Raw genomic sequence first — 14,209 nt, 5'->3', positions numbered from 1 at the left:
ATGTCAAATAAACGTGGTCCCTCCCCCTTTGAGATATTTTTATTCCACTTTCCCATATCCTGGAGTGAAGACAGGTCATCACCATATTACCTGAAAGACGTAAAGCCTACATGTGCATGTTTCTAAACATTAAAAAACACGCCTCAATTTAGAAATCTTTTTGGTTTGCTAAAACAGAACCAAATAAAAGCAATTTAGAAAGTCAAGGTACCTCATCTTAAAGACCCTTTCTTTGCACCCAGTCAGTTGGCTAAAACCTGCTTGTGAATTGGAAGTTTATTTAGTTAAGATGACAGGAAAGGATGCCAGCCTAGCGTCCCTTAGCAGGGAGTTCCACAGGCTGGGAGCTGCCACCCAGGAGACCCTGTTGCATATCCCAGCCTGAGGTTGATTTGAGGCTGGCAGGGCAGAGAAGTGCTTCTGCCAAGCCTTGCAAAACCTGGGCAGCCCCTTGGCTCAGGCAGCAAGATTGCGAGGGTGGCACAGGAAGCACCTGCCTGCTTTATCACCATCCACTCAGGATCCGAACTCTGGACACGGTAACTGTAGTAACTTATTACTACAGTAAGGGTCCTATTAACGTTACTTCGAAACTGGCCGACACCCTCTCTTGGAGTATTTTTCATGTTTATTCCCTCATCCATAAAAATGCTTTGGACTTTGGAATTCAGGATAACCGTTTGATATGGCCAGGTTTGCCCTTTATTTTCTGTGGATGAGACCAATCACCAGACGTGATCAATATTCTGTCCAGGTGCTTGGGAAAAGTTACTTCTTGATTTGCAATACTCAGCTAGGGGATTCTAGGAGAACTAGTCCTCCCCCCAAAAATGGTATTTTGAGCCAACGTAGTCGGGATAGGATAAGGTAAAATGATAGCCTTCTGCTTCCAATGAGATGGTAAAATATCATTTGAAGCAGAAGTTTATTAAAATCATAGGTTTTGAAGAAAACTGAACGGGAGAGAAAGTATTTGGAGGCTGACGGGCTTCCAGCGCTGCTAATTTTATTCATTTGTTTATTTAATACATTGTTACACCACTTTACAGTTTAAAAAAAAATCCCGAAGCAATTTTCAAAGAATGTTGAAACTCAAATAATTAATATTTTAGGAAAGGTTAGTTTTTGGACTACAACTCCCAGTGTCCCCAACAAAGCACAGCCTGTGGAAATGATAACCCAGAAGGTATCGTTTCCAGTCTCTGTTATTACAGAATCATCTCTGTCTAATTTTAACTTGGTTGTATTTCTTCATGATGATGTTTGTTCGCTAGGCCCAAGTTACAGCGTTTCAGGATGGGAAAGACTACATTTCCCAGGATCCACTTGCACACCACCCGTGACCACCGGGACCAATAGAAACCCCGAAAAGGGCAGGACGTTTCCCTCCGCTCGCCACCGCGTACCCTTGGAAGAGCCGCCAACTCCATTTCCCGTCATGCCTCCTGGCTCCCCTCGCCCACGTGGCAGCGGTCAGCCAATACCGAGCGGCAGCCTTGCCCTATAATCCTCCGCGGCGGCGGAAGTGCTTTCTTTTCCCTCCCGGGCGGCGCGGCTCAAGATGGCGGTACAGATCTCTAAGAAGCGAAAGGTGAGGGACGGCGGGGGCGTGGAGGGTCCCCGGGATCGCTCGCGGAGGCCTCGAGGGACGGCGATGCCGCCGCCGGTAGGACCGGCTGGGCCCCGTGTGGGGCGGGAGCCGAGCCGCGGGGCTGCCGGAGCGACGAGCCCGGAGGATGGACGTGGATTGAGGCCTCTCTCCCTCCCGCCGCGCTCTAACCGGGGCCTCGAGTAGGCCTTGGCGGGGCGGCAGGGCGGGTGTGTGTGTCGTGAATTGGGGCCATTGTCCGGAGAACGACCCGGGAGGTCGCTTTTATGGCCCGATTCGTTTCCCGCTGGGAAGCAACGGATCCGGGATGGGCCGTTCGGGGGGGGGGAAATGTCTATTTGGATCAGGGCCGGGATGGTTTGGGGGGGCAGCTAGTCGTGCCCTAAGACGAACTTAGGGGTTGTCCCACGGAGCCCGCCGGCAACCTGACGCCTCCCGAGCCCACGCGTGCAAACAGCGCTTTCCTGGTTCCACGGGGGTAGACTGCTGCTGAGCGTGGAGGCTTTATGGAGAAAGCAATTGCCATTGCACCTCCATTGAGTGTGTGTGTGTTGAGGAACTTAATGCAGTGCTGAGAAAAATGTGTTGAAGGGACGGTTAAGGCTTCTCCTCTGGACCCCTCTCTTCCTCCCCGCCAAAAAAATCGTGTTTAGCTGCCCTTATTCCCACTAATGGTTTGTCACACTGAGACAATTGGTGGGGGGGCATCGTTCACTACTGGCCTGGGGGTTAAAACCCACATTGGTTGGGGGGAGATCTGGTTTCTGGGGAGTAAAATGTGATACTTGATGGGGCTGGTGAGTTGGGCCGGCCCGGGGGGGGGGAGAGGCCTGTGGTTTGCCCCAAAGGCTCTTGCATCCTTCTTTGTTGATTTAGTTTGTACATCCAGAGAGGGGGATCGCCCCCCCCAAGAAATCATTAGCTTTCCATCAGCTTCAGGAATCATGCCCGATAGATATGCAGGGAACCTGTGCAATCTGATTCTAAATGCAAATTGTTCTTCCTGAAGGTGTGTGTGTGTTGGGGGGGTAAAGGTAGTGGTCTCATTTTTCAAGCCTCACTTTGTGGTGGGTTGGAAGTGGGTCTTCCTAAATCAATTATTTTTGTTATTACTATTCCTACTTGGAGGATGTTGAAGTTGCTGGAGGCAAGCTCTTTAGCTGATGGTATTTGGCTTTGGTGAAGTCCAGCCTGTGTCACAAATGCCTCCCCCCCCCCCCCTTTTATGTGTGACAGATCAGTTGGAAAAACACACCCCATAGTGTTTAAGGAACTTGTCCAGGGATTTACGAGGGACTGGAGGTAGAGCTTGAAAGCTTGCCCATTGCTGTATAAAGTGAGATGGGCTACATGTTGTTTTACCTTTCACAGGGGAATTAGAATCTAAGCCGTATTCTGCCTACACACCAGAGCTTTGCGTGCTGCTACACAAACATTTGTGGGACAGGAGTCAAATTGTGGATGCTCTCGATCAACTACTTTGTCCTACCAGCACAAATTGGGCTACGTTGCGGGCCCCTCGGGTAGCAGGGGGGAATTTCTGGCTTCTAATCTTGTGATTGTCCATTTTAGTTTGTGGCTGATGGTATCTTCAAAGCTGAACTGAATGAATTTTTGACCCGGGAGCTGGCTGAAGATGGCTACTCTGGAGTGGAAGTTCGTGTTACCCCAACTAGGACGGAAATCATTATCCTTGCAACCAGGTGACTTGTTTCTCTCTGTAAAGTTAAACAACCCTGACTCCTTTCAGAAGTTAACTTCCCTGTCCATGAAGAAAAGAGGAGGTGTCTTAGCACCCTTATTCCCACTGGCTTCATCCAAACATCCCATATTGACCAGAAAAGGCTGAATCAGAATCTCTACCTGTTTGGCTAAATGTGTTTTAGAAGTCTCCGTGTGAGTAGGAATCTTGTGCAGCCATGGGAGAATTCTGAGTGCATTCAACCAAACAGATTTTCCCTTCACAGTTTAATGCAGGTTAGCCAGCGTGGATGCTATTACAGATGTGCAGAGTGGGGGGGGGTGTTTACTTCCATGGATTTGCCATGTTTGAAAGCACCAGCGTGCTTAAATCTTCAATATGAGTATAGCCAAGCCTTTCTTTATACCTCACAGCCATTCCACATTTCACTAACCAGTGGCTGCCTCTCAAGTGATGGCACCATTTGTACTTAGCTGGTTTTCTCAGATGCAGTCATGCACTTCGTCCACCAGAGCCTTCCTCAATGTCCTCCCAGGGAGGAGCAACCTGCTATGGGCCACATTTTGTTGGGGAAATCTGTTGAAAGCACAGGGTCGCCTCTGCACCATGGAAGTGGAAGTGCAGGACTTTCAGTGTATTTATTTATTTAATTTATATGCTTCCCACTCTACCCAGAGGTCTCTGGGCGGCTTACAATAATTAAAATTCAATACAATAAAAATAAAATGATTAAAATACAATTAAAATTGCTATCATCAGGACCCACAGTTGATGTTATTTCAATTAAAAGCCTTCTGGAACAGGAGGGTTTTGACCTGGCGCCGAAATGTCATCAACATCGGCGCCAGACGAATTTCAAATGGGAGGGCGTTCCATAGTCTGGAGGCAGCTGCCGAGAAGGCCCTTTGTCTACAAGCCGTCCCTCTTACCTCCTTAGTGGACGGCTCTTTCAAAAGGGCCCCCTGGCTAGATCTTAACTGCCAGGTAGGCTCATATGGAAGGATGTGGTCCTTCAAGTATCCAGGGCCCAAGCCGTTTAGGGCTTTATATGTCAAAACAAGCACTTTGAATTGACATCATGGAGGATGTTGCTAGATATAAAGGGCATTGCTAGGTGTAAAGTATCAGCATCTAGGTCTCTGATACGTTCTATTTGTTCCTGCTTTCAGAACTCAGAATGTTTTGGGTGAGAAAGGGCGACGTATCCGTGAATTGACCGCTGTGGTCCAGAAACGATTTGGCTTTCCCGAAGGCAGTGTTGAGGTAATGGGCTCCTTCAGTCTTTGCTCATCGTGGCTCAGTGGGTTCTGTTCCCTTCTGTGATGATCTGATGACGACGCAGAAACAGGCACTCTCTTGCTGGAAGCAAACAGCATTGTGCCACGTTCTGTGGTGCCCTGCTGGCCTGCTCTGGCAGGTGTGTCCTCTTCATTGGATGACCCTGAGGCATTTGTCTGAGAAGGGACAGTCCGGAGTTTGTTCTCTCACAGTAGTCTGGAAAGATGGCTTGTACTGCAGCCAGATCACGGGAGTTTACAGCTGCAGTTTTTAAAAGGTTGCTTGTATATTTCACCTGCATGGGAATCAGTTTCATTCAGAGGCTGACGGTCAAGAATTAAACCCTTTGCAAGTGAAGCCACACCAGTTTTTCAGACTGTCCCTTGTAAGGATCCCGTCCTTGTCCATTGGAGCCACAAATTTTACTAGCCTTTAATTTTTAAAAATTCCTCTTGCCGACCTTAACTATCATTTTCTGTCTTTGAGAAATCACTAAGGATTGGCCTCTGTCAAGATATCTTACCTGAAGTTTCCATTATGGTGTTTTCAATACCAGGCTGTTTTATCTGCTACTTTGCTCATACATTAACATTTAACTAATGAAAGATGAAAAAACTGCAGAGTTTCTGGTCTGGCAGCCTCCAGATATAGTTCCCTTCCAGGTGAAGCTTCAGAGCTGCCAGCTTGTCTGTCCCACCTTTGCCGGCTGCAAGGTCTCCCCCGTTTTTTTTCTTTGAAATGCCAGACATGGGTTAATGTGACAGGTTCTTAGCTGAGCCTCTGTTGTCCTCTAGGCTTGAAGATGATAGCACATCTGGAGCTTCTTGCCTCTCATGTGCTAAGCAGGTGGAGAAGGCTGCCTTTGCCCAGCAGAGGCCAAACAAGGCTGGCTTGCCTGGTTGAGTCCCCCCACCAGCACTGGCTTTACACGAGCAGTCTTTGGATGGGGTTGCCTCTCCAAGCAGAGCTCCTGTTTTGGAACCTCTGGCTTTTAAAAAGCACCTTCCTGCCCTTGCACAAAGCGCAGCCTCGGGAGGCCTTTTGTGGAGAAACGCTGTGCTTCTGATTGGGAAGCCTTGCTGCTCTCTTTGGGATTGAGGCCAGCCCCTCGAGCCCTGGAAGAGCCCGGTGGGACCCCAATTAGTGGCAGGCGGCTCTGGGCATGTAAGTATCTTTCTGTTGGTTCAAGCTTCCAAAAACAGCGGGGGGGGGCAGTAGCGTGGAGGGGGTTGGAAGGCTGGGCCCTTCCTGAGTGACTCTCATAACAGGAAGTATGTGCTGGTTTCCCTTTCAGCTCTACGCGGAGAAGGTGGCCACGCGGGGGCTGTGCGCAATTGCCCAGGCAGAATCCCTGCGTTACAAGCTCCTGGGGGGGCTTGCTGTGCGTCGGTAAGTGCTTATAAGGGGCTTGGTTAAGTGTTCCGGGGTGGGGGGAGAGCGTCCTGGGAGAGAACATTATGGCAAAGGATTGCAAGTGAGAATGCCGGGCAACCTGGCTGTTTCACCACTTCAGAAATTTGAATTAAGCCAATGCTTGCACAATTTAGGACATCAGCATTAACTTTACTACAAAGGTGTGGTGCTCTAGGCTTCCGTCCTCTGTCCACTTATTTGGGAGTAAGCTCCCCCTGAAGTTGAATGGTCACAGGATTATCTTGGTAAAGGTATAAGCACATATTGCAGCAGAACATATTTAGTTAATTAAGATACTTTTAACCCACTTTTCTCCTTAAAAAGTATCCCAGGTCATTTGCATCATTAAAAAGGCAATATTTAAAAGCAAAAACAGTAAGTGTACAAATATTTAAAAAGAATTAAACACTATTTTTAAAAAATAGGAAAGAAAATAAGCAAAATACAATTTGAAAACCCCACTCAGGTAGCCAGTCACTTGGGGAAAGAAAGGTTTTGGTTTGCTTGCGGAACGACAGCGTGGATGGGGCCAGGCTGATCTCCTGTGGGAGGGAGGTCCACAGTCTGGAAACAGCCACAGGGAAAGCTCATTGCAGCATAAACTTGTTTGTGGGCTACAGCTTAGTTTGTCAGTTAATTGGAATGATGCCTTAGTTATTCGATGCAGAAAACTATGCATGGTGAAGCCAAGGACCCTGGAACCAGAAAATGTCGTTGGGACAAGAGAGTGGGACACCTTTAAGATACACTAAAATATGATTTATTAATGTTCTGATTATTTATTTATTTATTTAATTTATTTATTAAATTTATTTAATTTATATGCCGCCCACTCTACCCAAAGGTCTCTGCCCATTTATCAGATAAATGGGCAGAACGAATCAGTCCTACATATAATCATAGTCGACTCTAGAAAAACATAACAAGGTGTTGTCGATGAAAGCTGTAATCAAGTGTTTGAGAAAGCCAGACTTTATCCACGAACGCTCACATTGAAATATATAGCAGTCTTTAAGGTTAACAAAAGAAAAATAAGAGAACAAATAAAGACAAAAGCATTTTGACACCTTTAAGATTTATATATTTCAAAGTGCGCTTTCATTTTGGTTTTGCCTCATGTTTTAGTGTTTTGTTGTTTAGTTGTTAAGTCGTGTCTGGCTCTTCGTGACCCCATGGACCAGAGCACGCCAGGCCCTCCTCTTGTAGCTTCGATGACCCTGTCCGACCATCTCATCCTCCGTCATCCCCTTCTCCTCTTGCCTTCACACTTTCCCAACATCAGGGCCTTTTCCAGGGAGTCTTCTCATGAGATGGCCAAAATACTGGAGCCTCAGCTTCAGTGAGCACTCAGGGTTGATTTCCTTCCAGTTTAGATGTACCATAAATTTCTGTTTCAGTCAACTCCCACAGGAACTACTCTGTAGAATATAATGTAAAAATTATCCATGTTTGATGCCTGATAATCCACCTTGTAGCCACCAGAGATCTTGCTCTCACTTTGCTACACTTACAACGGGTTCCTTCTGTGATGATCTGATGACGAGTCAGAATCGGGCACCCTCTTGCTGGAAGCAAACCGGCATTGTGCCACGTTCTGTGGCTCCTTGCTGGGCTGCTCTGGCAGATGTGTCCTCTTCATTGGATGAGCTTGAGGCATTTGTCTGAGAAGGGACCGGCTGTTGGATAACTAGGCAATGGAGGTCGGCTCATTTCACTAGTGGTTAACTGGGGCACTCCTGTGCGTCTCTTGTGACCCTCTTCCTCTTCTTCAGGGCATGTTACGGCGTCCTCCGCTTCATCATGGAGAGTGGCGCCAAGGGCTGTGAAGTGGTGGTGTCGGGGAAGCTCCGTGGCCAGCGAGCCAAGTCCATGAAGTTTGTGGATGGTCTGATGATCCATAGCGGAGACCCCGTCAACTACTATGTCGACACCGCCGTGCGTCACGTCCTCCTCAGGCAGGGTGAGTCTGTGTCACCCCTGAGCAACCCCACAGGGTCTTGCTTGCCTCTGAACCATCCACACACCCCAGTCCTTGACTTCTTCACTCCCTCTTTGCGTGGTGCAGGGCTGACGACAAAAGGCTTATGGGTGGATTTGTCCTGTCCCTTCCTGATTGCAAATTACTATTTGGTCTTTTCGGTTCAGCTAGGAGCTGGGATTTGCACAGACTTTGTTAACAGGCTTAGGAATTTAGTTTCTGATTCTGAATTGGCAGGTAGAATACAAATCAGAATGGTAGGGAAACTGCAGCCTAAACTCTGCTCACCACCCCAGTTCAGTGCCCAGGTAACCAGCTCAAGGTTCAGTCGTCCTTCTCTCCTTCTGAGATCAATAAATTGAGTACCCAGCTGGTGGGGTGTGCGCATTGTGAAGACTGCATCACTAAATTATAAACTGCTAGAGGGTGCTTTGAGCATTATGGGGTGGCATATAAGTAGCACACTTTGCATTTTGCTTTTGTCGAGAGGAGGAATGGGTCCACCATTCTGGGCATGGCTTAGATTTGGAGCACCAGAAATACAGCATTGCCATTTCATTTAATTGGTGTTGGAAGTGCTGCTTGGGGACAGTGGGAGCTGAAAATCAGTATCTCTGGAGGGCATCGTGTTTTGGGTGAATGAAGTCCAGTGATGTCATGAAACTCGCCAGGAGAACATCTGGCTCTGAAACCTCGTGAAGCCAGATTCGCTTATCCACAAGTGGCAAACGCAGGCCGCTGCGCTTTCTGAAGCCTCCTCGCCCTTTGACCTCCTGTTCTCCTTCTGTCCTGCAGGTGTGCTGGGCATTAAGGTTAAGATCATGCTGCCCTGGGACCCAAGCGGCAAGATTGGACCGAAGAAGCCCTTGCCAGATCACGTCAGCATCGTGGAGCCGAAGGAGGACATCTTGCCCACCACCCCCATTTCGGAGCAGAAAGGGGCGAAGCCAGAGCAGCCCCCCATGCCCCAGCCTGTCCCCACCGCCTGAGGGGGTGAGTCGCTTTGCCTTTGTTTCCCCCAAAAGTGCTTTGGAAATGACTGGAATGAACCTCGCTAGGAATCGTCCCATGGATTGACCACGTGTGGCAGTGCAGCTGCTGCTAAGTCTTTTGAGCAGGGGTGAGCAAAATTTGAGATTCTGTGGCCAGACGTTGGGGGTCTCCAGCCCCTGGAAGCCTGTTCTGGTTGCTGTAGTGGTTGCTTGGCAAGAAGGAAGCATGTCACCCATGGGTTTTGTAACCCTCCTGTTTTTACAGAGTACCATCAGCATGCTTGATGCTTTAGTGTAAGTACATCTTGTCTAAAGATAAAGGCGTTTGGTTGGTCACTCACAAATGTTTTGTTTTAATTTCAGGTTTTCCAGCATCTGGAACAAAGAGTTTGATGTCTTGTAAAAAATATCTCCTAATAAAATCAGAAAAGACAACACCGTGAAGGCTGGTTTTCTCAGGTGTGAGAAGCGAGCACAGGTTGAGCTGTGCTTAGCTAGTCTTTGTCTACTTAAGGACACCCCCAAACTGTATGAAGCGTCGCAAGCCAGGTTAGGATCAGCTCAGGCCCACCTTGCTGTTGGAAAAGGAAGCTGCCTCCTGTCCAAACCTGCCTGGCAGGTAGAGCTCTCAGAATGGAGGATTCTGGGATTTGGAGTCCAAACAAACAAATGCCTATGCCTGGTGGGCATCCAGGTTCAACCAAAAGATGACCAGTCTTGCCTCCAAAAAAATACAGGTAGGATGGACTAGGTTTCTCTAACACTTTGCTTCTGATGAATTCAATACAGATTGTGAGGCTCTTTCTCTGCCATCCACTGGCTCTTCTCATCAGCCAGTGGCCGTCCAGGGAGCCTCTTAAGGCCATCCAGTCCAACCCCCTGCTTGCATCCAGTTTTGTCTTGAATGCCTCTGGCGTTTCAATGCTCACCACCTCCCAAGATAATTGTTTCTGTTGTCATACTGCTCTAACAGTTAAGAAGTTTTTCCTGTTATTCAGCCTAAATCTGGCTTCCTGTAGCTTGAGCCCATTATTACGTGTCCTAGCTTATCGCCCCTTGTTCTTTTCTCAAGGCTAAATAGATCTTTTCTCAAGGCTAAAGAGTGGTAGAATATACCAGATGGGCGGGATATAAATCAAATAAATAAATAAATGGTGCCCAGTTCTTTGTCTTTCCTCCTAGCACTTGGTTTCTATGCTGATCATTCTTGTTGCCGTCCTTTGGACTTGTTCCAATTTTTCAGCATCCTTCAAATTCAGTGACCAGAACTGGCAATCCAAGAGAATGCCAGCATGATTAGCAGGCGGAGTTAAGAGGGGCTTTAAAGGGCAAGGAGGGGACCTTCCGCAAATGGAAATCCTTTCCAAATGAGAAAAATAAGAAGGATCACAAACTCTGGCAAAAGAAATGTAAGATGATACGGTAGTCAAGGAAAGACCTTGAGGAACATACTGTCAGCAGTATGAATGGGAAATGTAAGCCGCCCAGAGACTGGGTAGTGTGGGCGGCATATAAGTTAAACAAATAAGAAAAGCTTCTTTATGTTAGAAGCAGGAGACCTGCCAGAGAAGCAGCTGGCCCTCTGGATGGTGGAGTAAGGGAAAGGGGGACTTGGAGGATGCAGAGAAATGCACTGAATTCTTCGCATCTGTCTTCACGTGACAAGACCCTGAGCAGGTTCCACTGCCCGAACCGCCCTTCCTGACTAATGAATACAGGTTTGAAGAGATGATGTTTTAGACCTAATAAATTGAGGCTCAAGAAGTCACTGGGCCCAGATGGCATCCACCCAAGGGATATTAAGGAACTGAGAAATGAAGTGGCTGATCTCTTAACTAAGACAAGTTCTTCCCTTAAAACGGCCACAGTGTCACAGGACTGGAGGATAGCACATGTCATGCCAGTCTTTAAAAAGGGAAGGATGTGACAGGCTGGTTAGCCTAAACATCTGTTCCAGGGAAGATGGTGGAGAGCCTTGTGATTGGGTTCTTTTTCTACTTCAGGCAACTCCTCTTGGCGCGGAAAATAAAATTGGAAATATTTTAAGTGCGCTCATGTCTTCTTTTTTTATTAGTTCCAAAATCTTCAACTGTATTCATTATTGGGTCGAAACATGTCAATTCTGGCAACAGGCCATAACTAGGGTACAAGAATTCCCTCCCCAACTGGGGTGCTCGGCCAAACCGCTCCTGATCCGTAGGTCTCTGAGGAGGTGCACTCCACCGCAGATGGTGCCGCAGCATGGGTGCTGGGGCCGGTCACCTTCCTTCGGAGGGGAGTTGTATCTCCCGTCAGGTTGGATCACTTGCTTCCCACGCCCCTGTCCCGTCGGGGACACTATGACCGTCCACTCCTGTGTTTCAAACGCATTCCACCTTAGGTGGAGGGTCTGGCAGTAACCCACCCACCTTAAGGTTAGGAAAGTCCTCAAGTAATTCTTGACTTTTCTTATACTCCAGATTTTTCTTATACTCCAGCTCTCCACGTCTCTCTTCTTTTTCATCCAGTTCTCTTAATTCTGCCCCGAACCAACATTCACCCCGATAATTTATACTTTCCTCCCACATTGACATTTTTTTTTGCTCCTCTGCCTTTCCTTTCTTCCACCAAACAAACTTCTACCTTCCCCCTTTTCTCCTCAGCTACCATTTCTTGTTTTCCTGCCTCATCATTTCTCCACTGATCTGTTTCCTCAATCACTGCAAACGACACGCTCCTGCTCATCTCCTTCACAAGCCTCATACAAGATAAAATCTTAAAACATAGAAGAACAAGCCTTGCTGAGGGATGGCTTCCACCAGGCCAGGTCTTGGCTCACAAACCTTTTAGAATTCTTTGAAAAGGCCAACAGGCAAGTGGAGGTGGGCGAACCGGTGGATATTGTCTATCTGGATTTTCAGAAGGCATCTGGTGTCCATCACCAAAGGCTACTGAGAAAATTCCACAGATGGGGGATAAGAGGGCAGGCCCTCTGATGGACTGAGAGTTGGTTGAGAACCAGGAAACAGGGTAGGTGTCAAGGGGCAATTTTCACCATGGAGAGAGGTGACGAGCGGGGTGCCCCAGGGATCTGTCCTGGGACTGGAGCTTTTCAACCTGTTAATAAATCACCTGGAAACAGGGATAAGCAGTGAGGTGGGCAAGCTTGCAGATGACACAAAACTTTTCCAGGTGGTGAAGACCAGAAGGGTGAGCTCCTGAAGGATCTTTTCAAACTGGGAGAATGGGCGGCAAAGCTGCCAATGCATTTCAAAATAAGAATGTAAAGCACATTGGGGCAAAAAAATTTTTTAAAACTTTAGTTATCAGCTGAAAGGTTCTATGACGGATCAGGAAAGAGATCTCGGGGTGCTGGTGGACAGCTCGATGAAAGGGTCAACCCTGTGTGTGGCAGTAGTGAAGGCAGCCAATTCCATGCTAGGGGTCATTAAAAAGTGCATTGAAAATAAAACAGCCAACCTTATGCCATTGTACAAAACACTGGTAAGGCCACACCTGGGCTATTGCACACAGTTCTGGTTGCTGCACCTCAGAAAAGACGTAACTCGAAAAAGTACAGAAACAGAGCGACTCAAATGAGGACTGGGCTGGGGCACCTCCCTTTTATGAGGAAAGGCGACAGCGTTTGGGGCTCTTTTGAGTCTAGAGAACAGGCGCGGGGGGGGGAACATGATGGAGACCACAAAACCATGCGGGGTGGTGGTGGATATAAGTGGAGAGAGGGAAGCTCTTCCCTCTCATGCAATGGGGGCCATCCACTCCAATGGAGGCTCAGGAGAGAGAAAACAGTCAACCCTAGTTATACACACACAAGGAGCCCCCCCCAGGGCATCTAGAGATGCCACCGAGAGAAGCTTCTACTGACTCCTCTACAATCTCTCCCAAGTTTGGGTTTCAGACATCTAAATTACATACTCGCGTCTCGCCACCACCACCAGGAACATGCCCTTGAGGTAGCTTGGGGGAAACCCAATTTTTTAAGAGAGGGATTAGAACTGTCCTTGCAATTGTGGTGCTTTGGGGGTTATTTTACAGTGAAATGAACTGACAAATCAAAAAGCAATAAAAATTGTTGATTTGTATTCATCAGGGGCATGGTATGAATCTGAATTAGCCATTTTTTGAATCAACCATTTTTGAATGAATTTGGTGATTTATTTAGTTCAAGCCCATTGCTAAGCTGCCGAATTTTTAACAATTACCTTCTTTGGGGGGTCCTCATGTTTTTGGCCAAGTATCCTGCCTGTGTCAGGAGGGCGGCTGGAGTCTTACCGGAAGCTTCTTTTTTTGGCATGTGTGCTACTGTTAAGTTTTAATAGACAAACTGATTCTTGATCCTAGGGTAGAATTCGGTGACATGAACATCTTTGTTATTTGAACAAGGCTTTAATAAGAGGTTTAGTGGTGTGGTAAAGGCTATACTGTAGTGGCAAACTAGGCTCAGGAGACCTGGGTTCAAATCCTGTCTGCCGTGATCATTCACTGGGGTGTGTGGAACTGGGAATTCAGACTTCACTTTTTAATCTATGGCATCTCATTTAATCGTAACTTTTGGGTAGGCCTTCTACAGAAGCTTCCCCTTTAACTTCTCTAACATTTGTTTGCATCTTGGCTGTCTGTGTTTAATTGCAACAAAAGGCCAACACACTGGAAAATATTTTATTGCAAAAATTTTACATCAGTTTTGTGTGGTAACAGACAGTAAGGCAACCAGGCACTTGCGGCCACATCACGCAACACAAAAAGAGCTTCGCCGTCTCACCAAAGGTGTTTCTTCCCACTTTCTAAGCGGGGGAACAGCACCAGAATTCTAAGCACAGGTTGGTTACAGGGCCAGGATTTGCATTTTTTTTTCACATTACATGTCCTTTCTGAGCCCCATCTTGCCCTCCACCCCACTCCCTCCTGCAAGAGCAAAAAAGGAGGAAAAAAGTCTACATAGCACTAACAAGGCTTCACTGAGAGGGTGGTGTAAAGTATCATTATTCGCACACCATATACTGCGGCAGGCAGCTGCTACGTTATTCCTCTGCTTACTTTCTGCAGCCGTCATTCCCAGCAGCTGTGCCTATGCGCTCCTTGGCCTAAAATTGCCCTGCACCAGTTTGTCGTTGTGGGAACCTGTCACCATCACATACATCCCAAGAAAGCCTGCTGGCATCTAGGCCTAACAAGATTCATGCGATGCTAGTTTTCCGCAGCTCATCCCACTTTTTCACTTGAGACTTGGCTGCTTT

The 14,209-nt window shown here is 47.4% G+C and overlaps 1 protein-coding gene and 2 non-coding genes across 3 annotated transcripts; all 3 read left to right on the top strand.

Annotated features, from left to right (window-relative positions):
* The first annotated feature begins 1,435 nt into the window (after positions 1 to 1,435).
* On the top strand, positions 1,436 to 9,409 carry RPS3 (ribosomal protein S3). The gene is made up of 7 exons (XM_020813745.3): positions 1,436 to 1,591; positions 3,182 to 3,312; positions 4,481 to 4,574; positions 5,884 to 5,978; positions 7,775 to 7,962; positions 8,776 to 8,973; positions 9,336 to 9,409. The coding sequence occupies exons 1-6, from the start codon at positions 1,562 to 1,564 to the stop codon at positions 8,967 to 8,969; spliced, it is 732 nt and encodes a 243-aa protein (XP_020669404.1). The 5' UTR covers positions 1,436 to 1,561; the 3' UTR covers positions 8,970 to 8,973; positions 9,336 to 9,409.
* LOC140706254 (small nucleolar RNA SNORD15) lies at positions 4,626 to 4,774 on the top strand. The gene has a single exon (XR_012085894.2). It is a non-coding gene; the product is annotated as a small nucleolar RNA SNORD15 (small nucleolar RNA).
* Positions 7,523 to 7,672, top strand: LOC140706253 (small nucleolar RNA SNORD15). Its single transcript, XR_012085893.2, has one exon. It is a non-coding gene; the product is annotated as a small nucleolar RNA SNORD15 (small nucleolar RNA).
* Positions 9,410 to 14,209: the final 4,800 nt, after the last annotated feature.

Source organism: Pogona vitticeps, chromosome 3 (assembly GCF_051106095.1).
Source record: "Pogona vitticeps strain Pit_001003342236 chromosome 3, PviZW2.1, whole genome shotgun sequence".
NCBI classification, from domain to species: domain Eukaryota; kingdom Metazoa; phylum Chordata; class Lepidosauria; order Squamata; family Agamidae; genus Pogona; species Pogona vitticeps.
This window is presented reverse-complemented; position numbering and strand designations above follow the sequence as displayed.